Below are 25302 nucleotides of genomic sequence, written 5' to 3' on the forward strand. Positions count from 1 at the left end.
CTTCAACAAAAGCCCGTACCGAGCTACTGAGCGTCTCTCCTGCAGAGATCCGAAATGTGAAATAATTTGGGTGAAGGTCACAGTTAAAGCAGGCTCAGACATGGTAATTGGATGTCTCTATAGGTCCCCTGGCTCAGCAGCTGTTGTGGCTGAGCACCTGAAGGATAATTTGGAAAACATTTCGAGTAGATTTCCCCACCATGTTATAGTTCTGGGTCGAGATTTTAATTTGCCGGATATAGACCCGGAAACTCAAACGTTCATAACGGGTGGCAGGGACAAAGAATCCAGTGAAATTTTTTTTTTTAAGTGCTTTATCTGAAAACTACCTTGAGCAGTTAAACAGAGAACCGACTCGAGGCAATAACATATTGGACCTTCTGGTGACAAACAGATCCGAACTATTTGAAACAGTTAACGCAGAACAGGGAATCAGCAATCATAAAGCAGTTACTGCATCAATGATTTCAGCTGTAAATAGAAATATTAAAAAGGTAGGAAGATTTTTCTGTTTAGCAAAGGTGACAAAAAGCAGATTTCAGAGTACGTGACGGCTCAACACAAAAGTTTTGTCTCAAGTACAGATAGTGTTGAGGATCAGTGGACAAAGTTCAAAACCATCGTACAATATGCGTTAGATGAGTATTTGCCAAGCAAGATCATAAGAGATGGAAAAAAGCCACCGTGGTACAGCAACCGAGTTAGAAAACTGCTGCGAAAGCAAAGGGAACTTTACAGCAAACATAAACATAGCCAAAGCCTTGCAGACAAACAAAAATTATGCAAAGCGAAATGTAGTGTGAGGAGGGCTATGCAAGAGGCGTTCAATGAATTCGAAAGTAAAGTTCTATGTACTGACGTGGCAGAAAATCCTAAGAAATTTTGGTCTTATGTCAAAGCAGTAGGTGGATCAAAACAAAATGTCCAGACACACTATGACCAAAATGGTACTGAAACAGAGGATGAAAGACTAAAGGCCGAAATACTAAATGTCTTTTTCCCAAGCTGTTTCACAGAGGAAGACTGCACTGTAGTTCCTGCTCTAGATTGTCGCACAGATGACAAAATGGTAGATATTGAAATAGACGACAGAAGGATAGAGAAACAATTAAAATCTCTCAAAAGAGGAAAGGGCGCTGGACCTGATGGGATACCAGTTCGATTCGACCACAGCATACTGGGTATCATATTAAGTTTCACCTGATGACCGATAACAAGCCCCCTTTTTGCTACCTTTTTCCCACTTGAACCTTCTTTTTAAGATGGCACAGCAGGTGAGAAGTTGGAGACACTGTCCCTTAGTAACTGCAATTACTAGATCCATACAGGCCCATCATGCAGCAAACACACACACACACACACACACACACACACACACACACACACACACACACACACACACACTTTCGTGCTTGCAGTGTGGTTCAGATGAAGAGTTTGACAGGCACATAGTGATGACTTTCTCCTTGTTATCCTCGGAGGTACATATAGGCTAATGGCCTCCATAATTTTTTTATACCTCTCACTTCTTCTTGTTCTATTTTATTCGAGATGCCACAAGTTATACAGTGTTTTATTTGTCTCCTACATTTCTATCAGTTTTGTTGTAGATGTGATGCACCACGTAAATTTTGAAGCCATGTTGATAAACATTAAATGCCAGACAGCAGCAACAATGTTAGCGTTCCATGTGGTTACATTTCTCCATGCAGTAAACAGAAGATATATGTTTTCTTTGATCAAATCTAAGACGAGGCACTACATTCAATCAAAGACAATTTGATCAAGGTCTAACTTTGACAACAAAGTTCCATATTACACAATCAAATCATATTTGACAAAGAAATGCAAATGATGATATCTTATCATTAGCCACAGACAAATCTGAATGCTATGTACTAATTCCACCCACACACTTCACTTATGTAATGAAGCTTCTCCACATTGCATATTAGGGAATAGGCAGAATGAAGGTAACAGTGCAATGTCATGTGTGAAGTGTAATGTCGTGTTGACACCACCATACAACATATGGCTCAGAAATGCCAGCCTGCACCCACCATCAATCAGCACTGGCACAGCATTTCAACCCTTGGTCATTTTACGACTATCCCCAGCAAAGAATATATATAGTGATTTCATTGGGACATTCCAAAAAGCAGTGTAGCTGCTGGTTGTCAACACCCTCTCTAACTTTCCATGTGTGGCACATATACAGGGTGTTACAAAAAGGTATGGCCAAACTTTCAGGAAACATTCCTCACACACAAATAAAGAAAAGATGTTATGTGGACATGTGTCCAGAAACGCATAATTTCCATGTTAGAGCTCATTTTAGTTTTGTCAGTATGTACTGTACTTCCTCGATTCACCGCCAGTTGGCCCAATTGAAGGAAGGTAATGTTGACTTCGGTGCTTGTGTTGACATGCGACTCATTGCTCTACAGTACTAGCATCAAGCACATCAGTACGTAGCATCAACAGATTAGTGTTCATCACGAACGTGGTTTTGCAGTCAGTGCAATGTTTACAAATGTGGAGTTGACAGATGCCCATTTGATGTATGGATTAGCACGGGGCAATAGCCGTGGCGCGGGACGTTTGTATCGAGACAGATTTCCAGAACGAAGGTGTCCCAACAATAAGACGTTCGAAGCAATTGATCGGTGTCTTAGGGAGCACAGAACATTCCAGCCTATGACTCGCAACCGGGGAAGACCTAGAACGATGAGGATATCTGCAATGGATGAGGCAATTCTTCGTGCAGTTGACGATAACCCTAATATCAGCATCAGAGAAGTTGCTGCTGTACAAGGTAACGTTGACCACATCACTGTATGGAGAGTGCTACGGGAGAACCAGTTGTTTCTGTACCATGTACAGCGTGTGCAGGCACTGTCAGCAGCTGATTGACCTCCACGGGTACACTTCTGCGAATGGTTCATCCAACAATGTGTCAATCCTCATTTCAGTGCAAATGTTCTCTTTACGGATGAGGCTTCATTCCAACGTCATCAAATTGTAAATTTTCACAATCAACATGTGTGGGCTGACGAGAATCCGCACGCAATTGTGCAATCACGTCATCAACACAGATTTTCTGTGAACGTTTGGGAAGGCATTGTTGGTGATGTCTTGATTGGGCCCCATGTTCTTCCACCTACGCTCAATGGAGCATGTTATCATGATTTCATACGGAATACTCTACCTGTGCTGCTAGAACATGTGCCTTTACAAGTATGACACAACATGTGGTTCATGCACGATGGAGATCCTGCATATTTCAGTCGAAGTGTTCGTACGCTTCTCAACAACAGATTCGGTGACCGATGGATTGGTAGAGGCGGACCAATTCCATGGCCTCCACGCTCTCCTGACCTCAACCCTCTTGACTTTCATTTACAGGGGCATTTGAAAGCTCTTGTCTACGCAACCCCGGTACCAAATGTAGAGACTCTTCGTGCTCGTATTGTAGACGGCTGTGATACAATGTGCCATTCTCCAGGGATGCATCAGCGCATCAGGGATTCCATGTGACAGAGGGTGGATGCATGTATCCTTGCTAACGGAGGACATTTTGAACATTTCCTGTAGCAAAGTGTTTGAAGTCACACTGGTACGTTCTGTTGCTGTGAGTTTCCATTCCATGATTAATGTGATTTGAAGAGAAGTAATAAAATGAGCTCTAACATGGAAAGTAAGCGTTTCCGGACACATGTCCATATAACATATTTTCTTTCTTTGTATGTGAGGAATGTTTCCTGAAAGTTTGGCCGTACCTTTTTGTAACACCCTGTATAGGGGATAGGCAAAATAATGTGAATACCAGTACTTACTTGGGAATGGTTTATTAATAAGGGGCTGGACCCCCATTTGCCCATAATACAGCTGTGATTCTTCTTGGAACATTGGCATATAATGATTATATAGTCTCCAGTGGAATGATATGCCACACTTTGATCAGAACCTCTTCTAATGCTGTAGTGACTAGGGATGCGGAAATCTGCTCCAGAGTCTGTGCTCCAATACCGCCTGTAAGAGTTCGATAATGTTCAAGTCCACGGACTGTGCTTGCCAGGGAAGATGCTGCAGCTCAGTTGTGTGTGCTCATACTACGATTGTACTGTTCTGATTGCCTGAATGAGTGCATCATTGTTGGGGAACAACATTTGAATCGTGGGGTGCACCTGATCACCTACAATGTTCACATAATGATTGGCTTTAACATTGCCTTTGAGGGTAATGATGGGACCAGCAGAATACCATAATATGGCTGCAGACATCATCACACTTCCACCTCCATGCCTAACTGTTGGAATCAAACAATAAAGATTGCAGGCTTCTTTTGACATTCTCCAGACTTAAACCCAGCCCAATGTTGGAAATAACAAAAACGTTGACTCATCAGACCATATGATGTGTTTCCACTGATCAGCTGTCCAGGATTTATGCTCCTGATACCATGTTTTACTCTTCTTTGCGTTTGTTGTCATCACTAATGGTTTCGGTATAGCAGCTCATCCATGAATATTCGCTTTATGGAGCTCTCGGCGGACAGTGTTGGTAGATACGGAGTAAAGATGGTTATTGAGCTCTGCAATCACTTTAGCCACTGTATTTTATGTTGTTTTGACACAATTTATGATAGCGTACGATGGTCTCTGTCATTTAGTTTTTATTTGCACCCACTATTATGTTTACACAATAATGTCTTTCCACATTTTGTGTAGGCTCACATGACTGTTGAATTAGTTGCTTTTGAAACATTCAATAAGTTGCCTGTTTTGGTTACTGATGCTCCAGCTAATCGGGTCCCCACAATCTGCCTTCTTTCGAACTCTGTTAGGTCTTTCCTTGCACATCGACCTCAGCTCTGAATGCAAATGCAAAGCATGCACTACTCATAAACGACCTGCACTGATGCCTAGTCCGTACTTAACATGCACAGTCCAGCACAACACATGCCTTACATGCATTGTTGAGCATCAAACACAACCATTCCATTACTACTACTGTTCACATTATTTTGTCTCTCACCTGTAGCTACCACTACCACCAACACCAACAACAACACCATCACCACCAACCACCAGCAACTAACATCCATGCCTTCTTTCTCATATTTGCAATAGAGCCCTCCATCCTGGTTTCTGACAACAGCCTTCAATTTACAGCCTCTATATTTCAGGATATTTGTGAACACAACTGTATTGAGGACCTGACCATCACATCTTTCCATTTCAGTACCCAGTCCAGAAATTGACCTTCAGAATGCAGATGTGCAATATAATGATGACAGCTGACTCCAGGGTCATACTCAGCAGCTTCCTCGCAACCTACCTGTCTGCCCCATAAATGGACGTAATCTGTCTGAAATTTTACACAGGTGCTAATGGTGCACCCTTTTTTGACGCATGTTCCCAACTCAGCTGGCCCACTGCCCTTGCACCTAGTCTTATTACCACACACACTCCCATGTACCGGCTAATAGGGAGTGGCAAATGTTTGAGGTTGAAACTGACCAGGATCACAAGGTCATCCAGTGCAATCAGCTCCAGCTACAGTGAAATGTAATGCCCCATCCCCCTTAACAATCAACTGGACATGATTCGCACAACTGTGTCTGTAACTAGCATGCCCAACAGCCTGCCTGTCACTACTACAACCTCTGCTATTGTTTTAGGCACCAACAAGGGGTCAACAATGATGAACAACGGGAGCTGGTGGGGGTGGAACCGCTCCCATGCCCTATCCCACTTCCAGCTCTCATCAAGATCACAGAAGCCCTCACGAAGCAGTCAATGGAGGCTGAGCATTCTTGGACTGGTGTGCCCATGGAGAACAAGCTGTTGTCCTCCTCTGAACCACAGCTAGCATCCACTCCCCTGCATGCAGGACAAGTGGTGCTCCAAAACAGTAGTCAGCCAGCAATTCCACAGACAGTGTCGATACCTGACCTGTTAATCATGATGAAATACCACGAGAGCATTCAGCGGAAATTCCAGCAACTCAGACCCTCTTCCCTAAACAAAAATTGGAGAGAAGCCACAAGAATAAAAACAAGCAGCTTTTGTCCCATATTACTCCTGCTGATATAATTATCTTATACTTTCATGTTGATCACTCTCCCTGCATCATATCCAGTATTTTTGCATGTTAACTCGCGCACCTTTCTAGCTCCACATAATCTTGTATCTCATCCTACGAACGCTCCCCCACCCCCACACACACACTTTCTCCATTCTATCCCACTAATTCCACCTCATCCAGTCACATATGCTGTTCCCCTTCTTCACACTTATCCACCCTCAGACCTGCTACCCACAGTAATATATACTATTTTTCTTATCCTTGTGACTTCTTGCCAATTTTAGTGAGTTTTCGCATTTCACTATCATCGACTCCCTCAGATTTGATCTTGTTTCCCACTTTTGCATCCTTTTTGTGAATTTTCATAGGTATTTGGGTGTATTATTGTGAAATTTTTCGGGCGTAATTCTACAGTATTTACGCAATTTTTCGCATTTTTCCACCACCATAGATCCTTGCTCCTTCCATCTGCATCAGGACAGAAAACTTTCCTTATTCCTAGCAGATCCCAGTCCCACATGCTGCTCCTGCATTGTTGCTTGGCTCATGGAATCACCCCTAATGACCTTACCATCAAATTACCCATCTCTGGCTGCCACCTCTCCTTCCACAATGGCCTCCACCTGTTCATATTCCGCCAATCCTTAGCCCTCGCCAACATAGTCCTGCAAAACCATATCAACCTAGCCCAAACCTCCTTGCTGTACCTTCTCTCCATCTGCAAAATTCTCCTGCTATGCAATCTCAAATTCCTGGAACCCATAACACACATTGAAACTCTTGCCCTGCAGGAACTTGAGCAACATGCACAACACCTCCAAAAAAAGCTCTCCATCCTGCTCACTTCCTACTCCTTAGAGTACCACCGTCCACCACCTTTACAACAACCTCCAAGCCTCCCCCATGTCCCCACATAGCTGACAAACCCTGTTTCACAGACCTACTACACTTACCCCACCCTCCAAAACTCCCTCCCAGCACCACAGAGAATCCAGAACCTAAACAGACTCCCAACACAGTCATGAACCTTTCCTCCAGAAGACTTAGCCCCACAGAAATATTGGTCCTTTCCAAAGGCCTCACCTTTTGCCCCACTCCCAAATTCAACCATGCACGACTTGTTAAAGACCTTCTCTCCTTCTCCCGGCCCGTACAGTGGAAACACTTTTTTGCCACCAACACTACCAACCAGACTCAATCGAAAACCAATATTGAACCTTGCCTAACTCAGTTCACTCCTCCATCCAACTGTCATTCCCCTCACTGCCCCCAATCAGCCCCTGTTAACTTTCCAGAATTTCTTAACCTCCAACCTTGCCTCACCATCATTCCCCAAATCCCTCAACATGCAAACTAGCCTTACATCCACAGAAATAACTGCAGTCCACCATCTAAAAACTGATCCTGACCTCATAATCCTACCTGCAGACATAGACACCACCACCGTTGTTTTGAACCACAAGGATTACCTGGGGGGAATGACTCTGCCAGCTGTCAGATACTTCCACCTAAAAACCTTGTTATGATGACCCATTCCAGCAATCCAGCAGGAGCTCCAGATATCCAGTCACTACTCAAATCCTTAGGCACATCCCAGAACCTCTCCCTGGAGTACATCTCTATACTCACTCCGACAACTCTCGACACTCCTACCTTCTACATGCTTCCTGAAGTCCATAAACCCAACCACCCAGGACAACCCATTGTGGCCAGTTACTGTGCCGCCCCCCCCCCCCCCCCTGAGAGAATCTCTGCACTCGTATACCAACACCTTCAACCTATTGCCCAGAACCTACTCTCTTATATAAAAGGTGCCAACCATTTTCTCCACAGACTCTCCCCAATTCCTGCCCTTTACCACACGTGCTCTGCTCGTCACTACTGATGCCACCTCCCTGTACACTAACATTCCTAATACCCATGGCCTTACCGCTGTTAAACACTACCTTTCTCAACATCCAACAGATTCCAAACCAACAACCTCCTGTCTAGTCGCCATGACTACCTATATCCTCACCCACAATTACTTCTCCTTTGAAGGTATTACCTACAAACAAATCTGGGTTAGGCTATAGGCACCTGTATGGCACCATCCTATGCCAAACTACTCATGGGCCATCTATAGGAATCCTTCCTAAAAACCCAGAATCCTAAACCGCTCACCTGGTTCAGATTCATTGATGACATCTTTGCTATCTGAATCAAAGGTGAGGACACCCTATCCACATTCCTCCAGAACCTCAACAACTTCTCCCCCATTTGATTCACCTGGTCCTACTCAACCCAACAAGCCACTTTCCTAGATGTTGACGAGCACCTCAAAGATGGCTACATCAGTACCTCCGTCCATATCAAACCTATTAACCACCAGCAATACCTCCACTTCAACAGCTGCCACCTGTTCCATACAGCCTAGCCAATCATGGTTGTCGCACCTGCAGTGTCAAGAAGTCCCTCTCGGAATATACTGAGGGTCTCACTGAAGCCTGCACTGACTCTAATTATCCTCCCAACCTTGTACAAAAACAAATTTCCAGTGCCTTATCTTTCCAGTCTCCCACCACCTCCCAAGTCCCACCGCCCGACCACAGAGGAGCATTCCCCTCGTAATTAAGTACCACCCAGGACTGGAGCAGCTGAACTTCACTCTCCACCAGGGTTCTGATTACCTCTCCTTGTGCTCTGAAATGATAAATGTCCAGCCCACTATACTTCCCACCCCTCCCACAGTGTTATTCCACTGTCCATCGAACCTACACAATATACTCGTCCATCCTTACACAACCCCTGCTCCCATTCTCTTACCCCATGGCTCATACCCCTGTAATAGACTTATATGCAAGACCTGTCCCATACATCCTCCCACCATCACCTACTCCAGTCTGGTCACTAACATCACCTATCCCATCAAAGACAGGGCTGCCTGTGAAACCAGTCATTTGGTCTACAAGCTAAGCTGCAACCACTGTGCTGCATTCCATGTATGCATGACAACCAACAAGCTATCTGTCTGCATGAATGGCCACCAACAAACTTTGGCCAAGAAACAAGTGGACCACCCTGTTGCTCAACACGCTCCCAAACATGATATCCTTGATTTCAATGACTACTTTACAGCCTGTGCCATATGGATCCTTCCCACCAACACAAGCTTTTCTGAATTGTGCAAGTGGGAGCTTTTCTTGTAATTCATCCTATGTTCCCGTAACCCTCCTGGCCTCAACCTTTGTTAGTCACTGTCCTCATCCACCCAGCTCCTTCCCTGTTCCCATCCAGCACTATACAGTTCATTCCACCACCACACCCAGTCTTTTTATTATCTTTTTATTATTTTTCTCTCTCCTTTTCTTCTACCTCCCCCACCCCCCACCCCCAATTCCCCCCCTCCCCATCCCCACCTCTCCCCTCTGTCTAACCTGCAGCATTTTACTGTCTGCCACCCCCACCATACTATCCCACCCCCTGCCTACCACAGCCTCCTCCTTACCCCCATCCAGTCATATGTCTGCTATGTGGAGAGTAGCTACTTTCCTTTCCATAATACTGTTACATTCCACCTTGGGTTTTCCATTGTCTAACATAAACTAACATTTCATGGAACAAGACTAAACAGTTTCCAAATAATCTTAATACGATCCTTGTTAATAATGCATACACAAACAATGCCGATTCATTGCTAGCAATGTACTTTGGAACACACAGTTGTGCACACTAATGTGATTAATGAGAGTGTGACTGAAATAGTCACTCATTGAATGCAAAAGTACCTTAGAAGAATTCTTCGAAGCCAGGTCATTCAGGTATTTCGTGGTGGACAAACTGGAGAGCTTCTGCATGTTTTGGAATACACTAACCACTACTCGTTAGTCAAAAGACAGGCAATATTAGAAATATTACCAATCGAAAGTTTTGGGTCACAGTTGAGGAGAAGGAAGACATAAAAAGATGTATTCAGCAGTACTGTAAAAGGAAAGATAGACATTTAATTATGGACTATTGCCAGCATGAGATATGAAAACAATACACAATTTGGCTGCCAATGAGGCTTTTGTTATATGTCAATTTATATGGTTACAAGAACTGTATATTTGCCTCACATGTCCCTTTATGAATTAGGTTTTGTTTAGCAGTAAATTTTTGCGTTAAGGTAGCTGCTATGAGATTTTATTTCAGCTATTCGGAAATTCGGTTTCATGTAATCGAGAATGCCTTGCGTAAAAATAATGCTGTGCAAAACTTTGAATGATTAATTATCTACATAAATATGAACTGCTGTGGAAGGAATTGTACTTAACAGAATAAGAAAGTAAATATCTTTAGTATTTAAAACGTGGAATAAGATTTTTGAGTAAACTGTATTTACAGTCATATGTTTTCACTGAATCACTGCAGCAAAAAGTAACGTGTTTTGTTAGTGAGCTGCATAGTTAGTAATGAAAATATCAGCATTGTAAAAGTAGCTTACACTCCACTGGATGTTCAAACTATTGATTATCTCGCAATATTCGGTGCTAAGTGAAGTTGATTGCCAGTAATGATTTTATTATTATTATTATTAAACTAGTTTCAAGTAACAAATTGTTTTCACAAAATTTCTCCTAGCAATCAAAATAGATTTACAAGCAACATATTAACATTTTTTAGTAACTTCTGTGCAGCGACAATACAAATAGGGTATTTATACATAAGGTTGCAGCAAGGATTCAGATCTCTACTTTGTTATCAAGATGTCACTGATTCTTGCATCTTTAATTTCATATTTATCAATATTTACTCAACAAATATTTGTCTGCTGACTTCTCTTTTTATGAGCTAACATTTTTCATAATTTCAAGACTGCTAGGGATCTGCAACATGAGTGCCACTTTCTCGATCATTTCAAATGCCTTTCCATTCAATTAAAGGAAAGTTGTAACAGATAAATCTTCAATTATAGAAAGTTTTTAGGGCTAGAGGGGGTGTCACAACCACGCAAACCTATGTCAACCAGAATCGCAGCAGTACTGCATTCCAAAGATGGAGCAACATGCTATTACGCAAGTGGTTTAATGTCTCAGCTCATCAGAATACATAATCCTTTGGTCTGTCTCCAAATAAATCCAGAACAGCTACGCTAGGCCAGTTAATTATATCTTAGTAACATGTAATTTTATTTGATGTAATTATTACAGTTTCGGTTCAAAGTTCTTTGCTATCTGCTCGTTCCTTCTTTTGGCTTGTAATAAACATTTATTGATGTTGCTCCTTCAGAATCTGCATGTGATATACTTATCTGCTTACACCTTTTCTTTAACACCCAGCATAAAAAAGTCCTTAATACGTCATATCTTTACTTAAATGTCATAGCTGTATGTGTTATTTGTACAGTCTTTTCTTTATTCTATAAGCGGTGGATGAAATTTGACATCTCTGAAATGGAACAGATAATGGACAAAGATGCAAGAAAGGCACAGCAGCAAGGATTGCACAATGCAGAAGGGCTTGCCACAGAAGGAAAAGTGTTGCAAACAAATAAAATTGTATACCAAAGATCAGCAGAAGATTCACAAAAATCTATGCTTGGAGCATAACACTATAACTGTAAAACAATGAGTAGTAATGGGAAAACAGAAACTAAACAATTACAATTCTTTGAAACGTATTGTGCAGGAGACTGCTGATGACCATACTGACTGACTGATTAATAAATAAAGAAATCATTAAAAAAGAGAGATGATTAATAAATAACATAATAAACCAATGAGATAGAATGGTTAGGTACATATTACAATTTGAGTCTCTATTGAAAACTGTAGCTAAAAAATGGTATATTAAAAGAATCACTAGGGTTGGCAGAAATGTGTGTGAGAAGGATGGATTGCTGATGATTTAGGACGCAGCAGTTATGCTGCAATGAAACCAATAAATGGCAAGTTCGAGGACCGAAATACTGAAATCAAATGATACTTAGAGTTGATGAGTAAAACAACAACCACAAGAATTTTTTTCTTTGCATAATGAATATCCACCCTCACACCTTCACTTCTCTAGTAACTCTCTTCTACTTCCCAACCTCCTCCTCTGTCACTTTACGATTACAGTCCCTTACCTCCAAGTTGTTGAATTCCCTTCCTGCCACTATTAACTTCTCGGCTTTTCTTATATTGGCAGCTATTGGCATTTAATCACCAATTTCCTTCTTCCATTCTGCTGTTTATCTCTTTGCCTGTGCGCATGAGCGGTATTCTTGCTCAGTTCCCAAATAATACCGATTCCAGCCATTTCTTCCCCTTTTGCTGGAGAAGGAAACTCAGTTCCGCAAGAAATCATTATTTTTCACCTTTTGCTCATATGTCTATCTGTTATTGTCAGGTGGATATGTATTTTTGTCTTATCTGATTCAAACTGAGTTGGAAGTTAAACACATATTAAACCTAACTTGTATCAGCCTAAACACCAGGACATCATCATATGATGTCAGAGTGAAAAGAAAGTCACCAGAGCAACATTACAACTACTGAAATGAATAAAGTTACAGAATACTCACACTGTTTGCACAGGTGGATGAGCATACTTTCTACTGTATGACAATACATACAACTACAAATATTTAGTCTTCAATTTGACAAATTATTAATAAGAAATGAAAACATTCAAATAATATTTAATAATTTTATGCATACTTGTCAGAGATGTAGGTATCACCAATGGCTTGTCTAAATTTATATAGTACGAAAATTCATCTGAAAGTTTTGGGTCACTTGCAAATGCACATATACATGCATAAAAGTGCACACATCTCTTGAATGTTGGGTCATCTTTATTGCTTGCATGTTTTACTTGACCCTAAAAAAAAAAGAAAAACTATTAAAAGCAAAAACTTTCAGCAGAATTATGCCACTGTTAACAAAGAACACTATATTATGAAAGGGCAGATACAACTGATATGTGACAGTTAAAAAGTGCAATTTTCTTATCACTTGTGTACCACAGCATGTATCTACAAAACAAAATAAAGACTACAAGAAGAGAGATGATTCTTGCCTGTTTCTAGATATGAGTTCTTAACTACATAAAAATAAAAGGCACAGGACACACAATACAACTCTACTAACAATTTAAGAGTATAAAGATAATTGTTCCCACACAACCCATTAAAACTGTCAGTTACATATATATTACCTTAAATGCTGTACAGCTGCAGAAATATTTATTTTCCATTCTATCTTTCAGCCTTGACATGAAAAATGAAAAATGCAGATATCCCAATGGATGTTTTGGACTTGCTTTACACTTCACAGCCATTATATTTTTTGACACTCTTTGAACAAGAGGGCCTGCTGACTCATTTGCAAGAAACCAAACTGCCTGAAGGGGAAAAGAAGGAAAACAAATTTATTCAGTTTTCACTTGATCTGAACATATTAAATGAGCTAAAATGTATTGATGATAATCTGGATTTTTTTTTGTTATTTTTAATATTTGACAACAGTTTTAGCATTGTTTGCTATGCATTAATAAGATAAATAATTACAAACACTTGTTGGTTACACCAACTGGTTACAATTTTTCATATTTTATTGTGAACCGTCACAGTCGTCAGTAATGGTAAACATTTAAGTTTGTATTCTATGATGTCTGGGTACTGCATTGCTCCTACTTCCGAAGCAAGGAGAACTCCCGTCACTTTCAAAACACTGCTATCACAGACTAGCTGTGTTGAAGTTTGTGACAGCTGTGAGCAAAAAGTTTGTAACAGCTTGTGACCTGTTATGTTCAGTGATCTAGCAAGTTGCTCAGTTTCAGTAAAAGTGTTTATCCTCTTAAAAGTTTAGTGTACAATATACGAGGTGTGTGCAAATGAAAGGTGACTTTACATTTTTCTGAAAAAATACAAGTATTTATTTATTCATCAATATTCATGTTGTCCCCTTCAAAGTAATCCACCTCAGATACAATACACTTGTGCCAATGGTTCTTCCAATCCTCGAAGCACTTCTCATAAGCACTTTTTGGTACAGCCTTGAGTACTTCCAGCAATGCAGTTTTTATTTCCTCAATCATTGAAAATCTTCAGCCTTTCATAGGTCTCTTCAGTTTTTGGAACAGGAAAAAGTCACAGGGGGTCAAATCCAGTGAATATGGTGGCAGAGGCAAGATTGCCATGTTGTTTTGGCCAAAAAATCTCTCACAAGCATCGATGAATGAGCATGTGCATTGTTGTGATGCAAAAGCATGAATTGTTTTTCCACAATTCCAGACATTTTCCACATACTGCTACTCGCTGAGGGCGCATAATATCAAGGTAATACTCCTTATTGACCATGCGACCTTGAGGCAAACATTCATGACACACTACGCCACAGTAACTAAAAAAACAGTGAGCAAAACTTTGACATTTGATCGAACTTGGCGTGCTTTATACAGTGTTGGCTCTCTGGGATGCTTCCATTGGGATGACTGGGCTTTTGTTTCGATGGCATAAGCGTAAAACCATGTTTTGTCACCAGTTATGACCCTTTTGAGCAAATCAGGATAATCAATGACATCATTTAAGAGCTCCTGAGCGATGCTCATGCGACGGTTCTTCTGATCAAAATTGAGAAGTTTTGGCACAAACTTTACTGACAAACGTCTCATGCCTAAAACATCCGAAAAAATTGCACGGCACGATACGACCGGTATCCCAACATCCTCAGTAACTTCTCTCGCGGTAATTTGATGATTTTATAAAACAATTTTCTTCAATGTTATCATCTGTTGTTGATGTGCTGGGGCATCCAGAGCGAGGTTCGTCACTGGCATCTTCTTGGCCATCTTGGAAGAGCTTGTACCACTTGTAAACATTTTTTTTTTTTTTTTACTTACAGCAAACTCACTGTATGCCACTGCCAACATTTCAAGTGTTTTAGAGCACTTGATCCCATTTTTCAAAAACAAAATTTGATGCCAATTCTTTGCTCCATTTTTTATAATAATTGAAAATCGCTGAGCACACTAAAACATGTCTAACCTTTCTATCTGTCAAAAACAAACAAAGTATGCTGTACACTTGAAACTGTGAAGATATGTTTGGGACCTGTGTATCAACATATATAAAAAAATTGATAATCGAATGCACGTTGCCTGCACAATTTGAAAAGTCACCTTAGTTTTTGAACAGCCCTATTATAGAATTCTATACAATGTAGTCTAGTGTTGCTACCATCCTTTTGTGTGTGAATCCAGAAATAAGAAAGGGAACTGGTCTAGTTACTGGGTGTTGTTGATTCAGAGTTAAAAAGTAATCAAAAATATCTTAGAAATGGATAAATGGTTAAATATGTCAATGACTGAGAGAACAGATCATACTGAAGCTATAGATCATATAACAGGTATGTTCAGTTATATGAAACTGCAAACAACTGTGCCTTCACACACAAAGAAAAATGAAAATACAAATAAATATTTATTTTGATTTACTTGTATTTCTGCAAATGCTGAAGACAGACCTGCTTTGTGAATGAAAACCAAAACCTGTAAATTAAAAAGATATCATTCCAGAATGAAATTTTCACTCTGCAGTGAAATGTGCACTGATATGAAACTTCCTGGCAGATTAAAACTGTGTGCCAAACTGAGACTCGAACTCAAGTTCAAGTCTCGGTCCAGCACATAGTTTTAATCTGCCAGGAGGTTTCAAAAGATACCTATTTACAAAACACATAATGCTCTGCAAAATTTGAGGATGATCTAGACAAAGTAACATAAAATGTCAACTACTTGGTAGAAATGAATCAAAATGTGGGAGCATGTTGCCACGGTCTACCGGTGATGCAGAAAACACTGGAAGTCAGATGGCATGAGATCAGTGTGGTTATAGCATCAAATGGGGCTGGCCTCACAACATGCAACAGTAGCAGGAAAGAAAAAAGACAGTGGTGTGTCAAATAGTGAGCAATTATTGTGCACAGCGGTAGTGGTCTTCATTACAACATGGCTCAGAGACAAAACTTGGATGGCTTCCTATGGAGAACAATCATCAGGAAACTGGAAGAAGGATTAAGTTTTACAAGTGTGGACCAGAAGTTTGGTATTGCTCACAGCATTGTTTCAAGTGCATGGGGAGCATTCTGAAACACAAGTACTGCTGCCTAAAGGAGAGGAGGTGGTCGACCAGTCAACTAAAGCAGCAGATAACTGCTACATTGTGCAACAGGTGAAAAGGGGCCCAAGTCAAACAGAGTGTCAATTACAACCACATTTAACAGGACTGAAAGGTATGACATCTCACACTCTACAGTGGCATGGTGACTTCATGGGGGGTAGTCTCTTTGCCCGATGACCAGTATGTTGTGTTGTGTTGATACATGTCCATTGACAACCCCGTTTGCGATGGTACCAAGAGCATAGGGACTGGACCAATGAAGACTGGGGGTGCTCTTTTCCGGTGACAGCAGATTCAGTCTGTGTAGTGTTTCTGGACTTACCCTCATGTGGTGAGAGGAGGAAACACACGTCACCTAGGGGTGCATCTGGGGTTATGATGTGGGGAGGCATAATACTGCATGGGCATACCGACCTCCAAATCTTCGGACACAGTACAGTCCTCAGTCATCGTTATTGTGACATTGCACTCCTTCTCCAAATACCTCTTTTCGGGGGTGCATTCACACCCGACTTTATTTTTATGAAGGGCAAAGAGCAACTTTTACGAAGGACAATGTGTGAGCACATCTAACAGTGCATGTGGAGTAGCTCTTCGAATGAGAGGATATTTTGGGAACTGACTGGCCAGCCAATTCCCGACCTAAATCCCAGCGAGCACATATGGGATTCAAAGGGGGAACATACTGCAGCACATATAAATGCACCAACAACAACCCAGCAGTTTTCAACTGTGCTGACAAAGGACTGGAATACCCTACTTCAAGATCTCCTTACCAATCTTGTGGCCAGCTTGGCAGCACCCTGCAGAGCACATATTATTCACCATGATCACATACCCTACTAAGAACTGTGTGCAGCATTTTGTAATGTCCAGGGGACCATCATAAATTGCGCTAACTTCAGTGTAATTATTGTCTTTGAAAGGAAGTGTCATTTCTATTCTTCTCGTTGTTTATCTTTCCGTTTTCTTCTGCACTATACTGTAACAGTTATTTCTACATACAGACCGAGTTTTATTGACCTATGTTACTTTGGAGTAAAACATCATACAAAAGTTACTTTTGTCCTGATGTTTTGCACACCAGGGCATTTCCTATTCAAATATGTATTTTTGAATAGCTGCTGGAATTATAGAAAATTCAAAAACTGTCTATTAAATCCTGTGCATTGGTCAATAAAAAGTCCCTATGGGCATCTTACTTAATAGCAAATTTAAAAAAGCTCCACTGTCAAATGATACGAATTTTGGAAATTGGCAATGACCAATCTGAGGAATTTATTGCAATGATTAATGGAAGTTCAAAATTTGCATTTCAGGTGGATTATGCTACAAGCTTCCCACAGCTCCTGCAATATGGAAAGTATTGTTATGCTGAATATGCACAAAGATTTACTATTTTGTCAGCTTTTAGCAGTGCATGTTACTGGCGAGGAGATTTTTAAAAAAGTAAATGCATTTTTTGATGAAATGAGCAGGAATGGAATAAATATATTGACTTTTGTATTGATGGTGCAATGGCAATGATGGAAGAAGTACTGAAAAGAATTAAATGAAACTTTTTGTGCTTCAAAATGTGCCACAAACAACAAATCAACACTAAAGAAACTGGTTAAGATTTTTATTATGAGAACCATGTCTGCCATCTATCTTCCCTGTAAGCACCAGGCATCTCCAGAAAGTAAGTACAATTTTATAAAAAGAACTCATAGAAACATTTTTGCAAACCAAAATTTATTTTTACAAGAAATAGCATATCTTGAACTATTTTTCTACATAGTTGTCACAATTATTTACATATTTGTCATAGCAGAAACCAACTTTTCTATGCTCTCTTCACAGAAAGGTGCCACCAGTGAAGACATGTACAACTGATCACCATTTTTTCCGCTTTCATTGCTGTCAAAGTACCCTCCTCCAAAGTTACACTTTATATTCAAGGACAAGTCGTAGTCACAAGCTGCACGATCGGAGCTGTATTGCAGGTAATCAAACAGCTGCTAAGCCAATTGCTGAACAAGGTTTTGAGTGACACCTGCAGAATGGGGATGTGCATTGTCATGAAGCAATACAATGCCTTGACTGAACATTTTCTTTTTGAATTTCATGCTCAAGTTTCCTCAATGTTTAACAGTATCGTACCACATTGATGGTTTCACCTCTGGGAAGGAATTCAGCAATCAGAATGCCCTCTCTAAGGACACACTGCACACAGTTTATTGTGTTGGCAATGTTACTTTGAACCTTTGTTTATTGACTGCCTCCACACCATCGTCTCTTGTTTTGATTCTGGAGTGACATGATGAACCCAAGTTTCATCACCGGTCACAATTCTGTTTAAAAATACATCTTGCTCATCGCAGTTTCAGCTAAGAAATCTCGAAGCACTGCCAAGTCACTTCATTTTGTGGACACCCATAAGCATTTTCAGAACCCAATGGGAATACAATTTGCAAAAATTTAAACAATTTGTGAGAATTTCATGCAAAACAGTTTTTGAAATTTGTGGGAACTCATCACAAAGCATTCTTATTGTGAACCATCTGTTTTCATGAATTTTCTCTTTCACCTTCTCAACTAAACCATCATTGACAACAAAGGTCACTCTCTCCATGCTTATTCATGAACAATTTTTCGTCCATCATTCAACTGTCTCACCCTCTTTTTCACCATTCTGCCAATTATTACATATCTGCAAACTGATGGTGAATTTCACCTAGCTTAACATTCTTTGCATTAAAAAATTTAAAAAAAAGCATATTACAGAATGTACTTCACATTTGGTGGGTTCAGAGATTGTCTTGAACATTTCGAACCATCACTAACAAATGCAAAAACCACAGAATATGGCTGTAATGTCGTCAGTGGAAAGACAATGAACCAGAAAGATGAGTGCGAAAGTATGGAACTGCGACACTAGTGCTGCAGTGGTGGTGGAATGAAATGGTACTTACTTTCCTGGCTTGTCTTGTATTAGTTGCGACAGATGGTATTTGTTGTTGCATATTATAAGGGCAAAGTACTCAAATTTTCTTCTCTTGATGACAGTGAGAATTTCTAAAGCTTTGCTCATAGGCCACAGCACTGCCACACTTTTAACTTTGATATGCCCATATTTCAAATACCTCCAGTTTCATACACAATACCGTGGTAAGTGTCCATGACGCAACTCCATACAGTAAGATACTGAACACATTGCACTGAAGTAGCCCATTGTGAAATGAAATACTTACATCACAGCTAGTCAGAACTTTCTTCATTTTCCAGGAAGAACTTCTCTGGCTTGTTCAATTCTGCAGTGAATTTTTTGAGAGAAGTCTCGCTTATCGCTGATTTGACACCCCACATATTTATGTGGTGAAAAACATTCTATATTATCACTGCCAAATTTAAGAGTGAGCTGCATTTCACCTCTGTTTCTGCTGACAACTATCAATTTTGTCTTCTTGGCATTTATACATAATCCCATGGCGTTGCTCTCTTCAGTAATAGTACTTAGTAGTTCTTGAAGATCTTCCAGCCTGGCTGTAAGTATGACAGTGTCATCAGCGTACCTGATGTTACTGATGATAACATCATTAACAACCCATCCTTGATATTTTCTGTCAACAGCATCTCAAAAAACTTTTCGGAAATGATTTTAAACACTAATGAGGAGAGTGCAGCCCTGGTAGACTCATTTCACAATCAATACTAATTCTGTGAACTGACCATTGACATACACACTAACATTTTTGTTCCAGTACACATTACCAATCACCAAGATGTCACTACCATCCAGTCCCAGTCCACCTAAAATATGCATCAGTTCACCAAGCTGAGCACAGTCAAAAGCTTTCTCACAATCAATGAAACAAGGATAAACATTGACATTAATATCACAAAATCAATGAATTAATACTCCCAAGTCCTGAGACCACTCCTGAATCCTAACTGAGAATCTCCAATGCTCTCCTCACATTTTTGGTACATGCTCAAATATGGTATTTTAAGGAATAGCTTGAGGACATGACTCATAAAACTGATCATTCTGCAGTCATTGCAGCACTTTACATTGGGTTTTTTGAGAAGTGGCACAAATGTTGATTTCAGGAGTCATGTGGTATGATTCCGCACAATACATACTGTTGAGCAAACCAACTTTTGAGGAAAGAAACTGTCCATCCTTGAGCAAATTTAATACTTTCATGTGTATTTAGTCCCATTCTTTGATATTGTTATGGCATGCTCTACATCTGCTCTTGTGATATTCACACCAACACTCTCCCAGATACCATAATCAGCACTTTTATTGTGCCTGAAGTGATTTTCAATGTAGTCCCTCCACTCACCCAGCTTCTTTTCAGTACTATAGAGGTTGTTGCCCTCTCTTTTTATGAGGAGCTTACTACCACTGAAGTGGTAAATCCCTGTTGCTTGCCTTACTTTCTTGTAACGTTCAATGAATCATGCTTTTCATGTTCACTGTTCTATTTCAGTTTCACCTTCGTTTCTGGAAGATGATGATTTTGCATTACGTATTTCCTTACTTTCTGCAATTCTCTGTACATTAGGAAGTCTTTACTTTTGAAGGATCTTCTGCAACCAAACAGTTGTAGAATTTCATCTGTCATCCAAGGCTTGGGTGCTTGCTTTCCGTGTCCTTCAGTTTTTTGTGGCTTACTTCATAAGCTATAAATTTGATTTGGTTACAAGTGTCTTCATCATCATTTATATCTATGTTTGATAGGCTGTAATCTACTTTCATACAAATTGCTGTTCGGACTTCATTCCTCAGTACTGACAGGGCGTGTACGCGGCGGACACGAAAAAAATACTAAGATTATTCCTAGATTTCCTGGTTAAAAATACAGTTTTTCTGGGTGAAAGTACATTTTTTCCATGTAATTGATAATATAAGTACCCTCGGAGCTATAACATGTATCAGTCCTTTGAATGGTAAAGGTTTTACACACCAGTGTAGAACTTCCCAGCACTTCTAGCAGAAAACAACACATTTTGAAAAGACCCTTAATGCTTGGCAACATGTACACTGCAGATTTTAATATTATGAAAGTATAAATACAAGTTCACCAATTACAGCACGGTAGTTTCTGTACACGGAACACAAATATATAAGTGCGATGCCCGTGCTTTGATACGGAAGCAGAGGCTGTTGTTGCGTTCTGAGTAGCCTGGCAGCGAACTTCGAGTTCAGAAAACTATGGCGCAATACGTATTCTTGCTTCACAAGATACGATTATTAGATAACATTTTTCATCAAGGAAATCTAAGCTTTCACATGTAATACTGGTCCACAAAAGATTTTTTCTCTTTTTTTCAAGTGTATGGTTAGGCAGGATCCTATGAGCACGGCTTAAACTGCAGCAGCTGAATATTTCTGACAAGCATGATCACAAATTTCACTGCTGTGCACCGAATACGTGTTCTGTCAAGCAATTCAACTTTTCTGCAGAAATGTCGATTACCTGTGAAATTGCTCAAGAACTTCTCGCCATCGTTATTGCACAATTTGTAAGCTATGAAAAAACTACCATAAATATGAAAAACTAACTTTGAAGATTGGTCTTTTTTAGTGTGTGTTCCCTTTAAGATAAATCAAACATAAATGTGCCAGAAAATTTTAAATGATGGCATTAATGGCTGGTCTTCCGGGCCTGAAATTTTTCTAAGCTGCCAATCCTGCTCCTCAAATTGTTAAGTTTTGATAGAGTCAGACTCTACACGATTTACAAAATTCACCACACATTCTCACAAGTTTCATAATTCATCTTACTGTCGAGGAAATTTACTTTGTAAGTATGGCTCCTCCAAACATAATTTGCAATATTTTCCCATGACTTATTAGAAACATACACAGTTATGACATCACACTCACTGAACAATGTTTGTTTCTACGATATATTGCATAGTCTTCATCCTAAACCCTTTGACACATTTGCTGTCAGCACACGTTTGTATGTGCACTATTGTTTTCTTGTTATAAATAGCGCATTTTCTTTACAACTAAAGTTTTATTTTGGTTTCTTCTCTCATTTATGTTTTGTTGCTGCATTATTATTCTGCATTAGTGGGATGAAGTCAAATTATTTGTTAGAGTATCAGTTCTTATCAGCCAAAATTACGGAAAACTCCTAGAAGCTTAAAACATTCCCAGGTGTTTCCCAGATGAAAAAATTGATTGCTTCACTGTACTGGGTGACTATTTTTGTACATGTTTTTCCATAATTTTCTTCATTCCTTTTCCTCTTCATTTGTTTTGTGAGTCTGTGTAGGTCATTAGAGAAATTGAGGAACTTTTTGGTTAGGTCAGATTAATTTACAATTCCATGGCTTCAGGCAAATTTCTACGTTCACAGCTTTGGCGCACTTGTCCTAGGCTGTTCCATATGCATGATGGCTTTGGAGTTTTCCCTTTTTGGCCTGATGTTTTGGTTCAATATTTGTCTTTTTCTGCTCACTGCCAGATATGTTTGTGTGCTATTTGCCCTTTTTAATGATCTGGTTATTGTTGTGTTGGTATTCTCCATTTTTTTTTTTTTTTTTTTTTTTGGTCTGTTCAAGTGCAATCTTTCAAATACACTAGCAAGTACACATATTTGAGCTGCCACTATTTTTGTGTGTCCACACAGAAACATGAATTTTTTCAATGTTTTCCACTGCCAATGTAAAGGGTGCAACATTTCTTCATATAGGTGCAAGAAAGCCATTTTATTGTCCCAGAGGTTGCCCAATACATGCCTCATCAACATGAGACACACGTTTAAGTTGAGGCTTTTAACAGAGATTTGTACTTGTCTTACCATCCAGACTGTTAAGCCAAGAACCCTGCACCATGTGGCACACAGTGCACCATCATCATCTGAAACAGTGGTCATTGTAGCATGCACAGAGCTTACAGCCATACATGACTGGAGCAGTAATCAACTCTCAGCTCACCAAATCTATAACCTTTCATGACTAGCTGAATTTCCTGAGGTACACATCATCTGGCACAACAGCAGGCCGTGTTCTTCTCAGTTGCCATGTATGTTGTAAGCATTATTACAAACCATCATCCATTATACTGTGTGCATATCTGCTAGTTTATTCAATAGCACAAATCTGCAATACTTCACAAGCCTTTTGTACAGCACAGTGACGTGCATGGAGTGTTGGCACTCAAGGTTCCACATACACTTAAGGTACACAAAGAATTACAAATGGAATAACAACTGGTGAAGTGTATTTCAACAACTTTGGTATTGTGTCAGTGAGAATAAAGGTAGCAGTCTTTTGGCGCTCACTATTCATCCTCATAACATTTGTGATTTTCCATTCTTATTGTCATTCTTTGTTGTTAAAGGGACTTATGTTCTTCCTGCTAATTAAAACAATGCCATATAAAGTGGTTTGCAACTCTAGCCCAACAATTACTTCCTTGGCCAGTTGTCACTGTCTCAACTTTACGTGACCCTTTCTACCGCCTCTTTATTGCTGTAACTAACTCAGCCAACTCTGCTACTCCCAATTATTCATGTGCGGACTATTTACGCATCTTTAAAAAAGAGGGCAGTGGAGGGAGGTGGGGGGGGAGAAAATATGTGCAATATTTTTCTCTAGCAAACAATAACAAACAACCCATCATGTGACAATAACTGCCATTTTGATTGTTTAAATGACTGCCACGTGACAACAGAGTACCATTTCCATTTTTATCAGCCAACCTGTTCCATGTAAATCTAATACAAATTCAGTTGTCTACACTGAAGTGACAAAGAAACTGGTATAGGTATGTGTATTCAAATACAGAGATATGTAAACAGGCACAATAGAGCACTGCCGTCGGCAATGCCTATATAAGACAACAAGTGTCTGGTGCAGTTGTTCGATTGGTTACTGCTGCTACAATGGCAGGTTATCAAGATTTAAGTAATTTTGAACGTGGTGTTATAGTCGGCACACGAACTATGGGACACAGCATCTCCGAGGTAGCGATGAAGTGGGGATTTTCCCATATGACCATCTCACGAGTGTACCATGAATATCAGGAATCCAATAAAACATTAAACCTCTGACATCGCTGTGGCCGGAAAAAGATGCTGCAAGAAAGCAGCCAATGACGTGTGAAGAGAATCATTCAACATGACAGAGGTACAACCCTTCCACAAATTTCTGCAGATTTCAGTGCTGAGCCATCAACAAGAGTCAGGGTGAGAAACATTCACCAAAACGTCACTGATATGGGCTTTCGGAGCTGAAGGTCCACTCGTGTAACCTTGATGACTGCATAACACAAAGCTTTACGCCTCATCTGCACTTGTCCATGCCAACATTGGACTGTTGATGCCTGGAAACATGTTGCCTGGTAGGACAAATCTCGCTCCAGATTGCATCGAGCCGATGGATGTGTACAGGGGACTGTTCAAGCTGGTGGAGGCTCTATAATGGTGTGGGCATGTTCAGTTGGAGTGATATGGGACACCTGATGTATCTAGATACAACTCTGACAGGTGACATGTATGTAAGCATCCTGTCTGATCACCTGCATCAGGTGACATGTATGTAAGCATCCTGTCTGATCACCTGCATCCATTCACATCGATTATGCATTCCAACAGACTTGGGAAATTCCAGCAGGGCAATACAACACCCCACACGTCCAGAATTGTTACAGAGTGGCTCCAGGAACACTCTTCTGAGTTTAAACACTTCCGCTGGCCACCAAACTCCCCAGACATAAACATTATTGAACATATCTGGGACACCTTGCAACGCGCTGTTCAGAAGAGATCTCCACCCCCTCTTACTTTTACGGATTTATGGACAGCCCTGCAGCATTCATGGTGTCAATTCCCTCCAGCACTACTTCAGACATTAGTAGAGTCCATGCCACATCTTGTTGTGGCACTTCCGCATGTTTGCAGGGGCCCTACATGATATTAGGCAGGTGTACCAGTTTCTTTGGCTCTTCAGTGTACATCTACATCTATACTCTGCAAACCACTGTGAGGTGCATGGCAGAGGGTAAATCTCATTGTACCAGTTGTTAAGGTCTCTTTCCATTCAATTCAAGTATGGAGCCACAGGAAGAATGATTGTTTGAG

At 40.3% G+C, this 25302-nt stretch overlaps 1 protein-coding gene across 3 annotated transcripts in view; it reads right to left on the reverse strand.

The window, feature by feature from the left end:
• The window catches only part of LOC124787986 (uncharacterized protein C2orf42), a 235488-nt gene that overhangs the window by 128268 nt on the left and 81918 nt on the right, over positions 1-25302 (reverse strand). For all 3 annotated transcript variants that reach the window (XM_047255017.1, XM_047255015.1, XM_047255016.1), the window contains 2 exons: positions 13252-13437; positions 12753-12915 (listed from right to left, as the gene is read on the reverse strand). In XM_047255017.1, coding sequence (XP_047110973.1) covers positions 12753-12915; positions 13252-13437 — 349 coding nt within the window. The remainder of the gene's footprint in view (positions 1-12752; positions 12916-13251; positions 13438-25302) is intronic.

Source organism: Schistocerca piceifrons, chromosome 3, assembly GCF_021461385.2.
Source record: "Schistocerca piceifrons isolate TAMUIC-IGC-003096 chromosome 3, iqSchPice1.1, whole genome shotgun sequence".
Classification (NCBI taxonomy): domain Eukaryota; kingdom Metazoa; phylum Arthropoda; class Insecta; order Orthoptera; family Acrididae; genus Schistocerca; species Schistocerca piceifrons.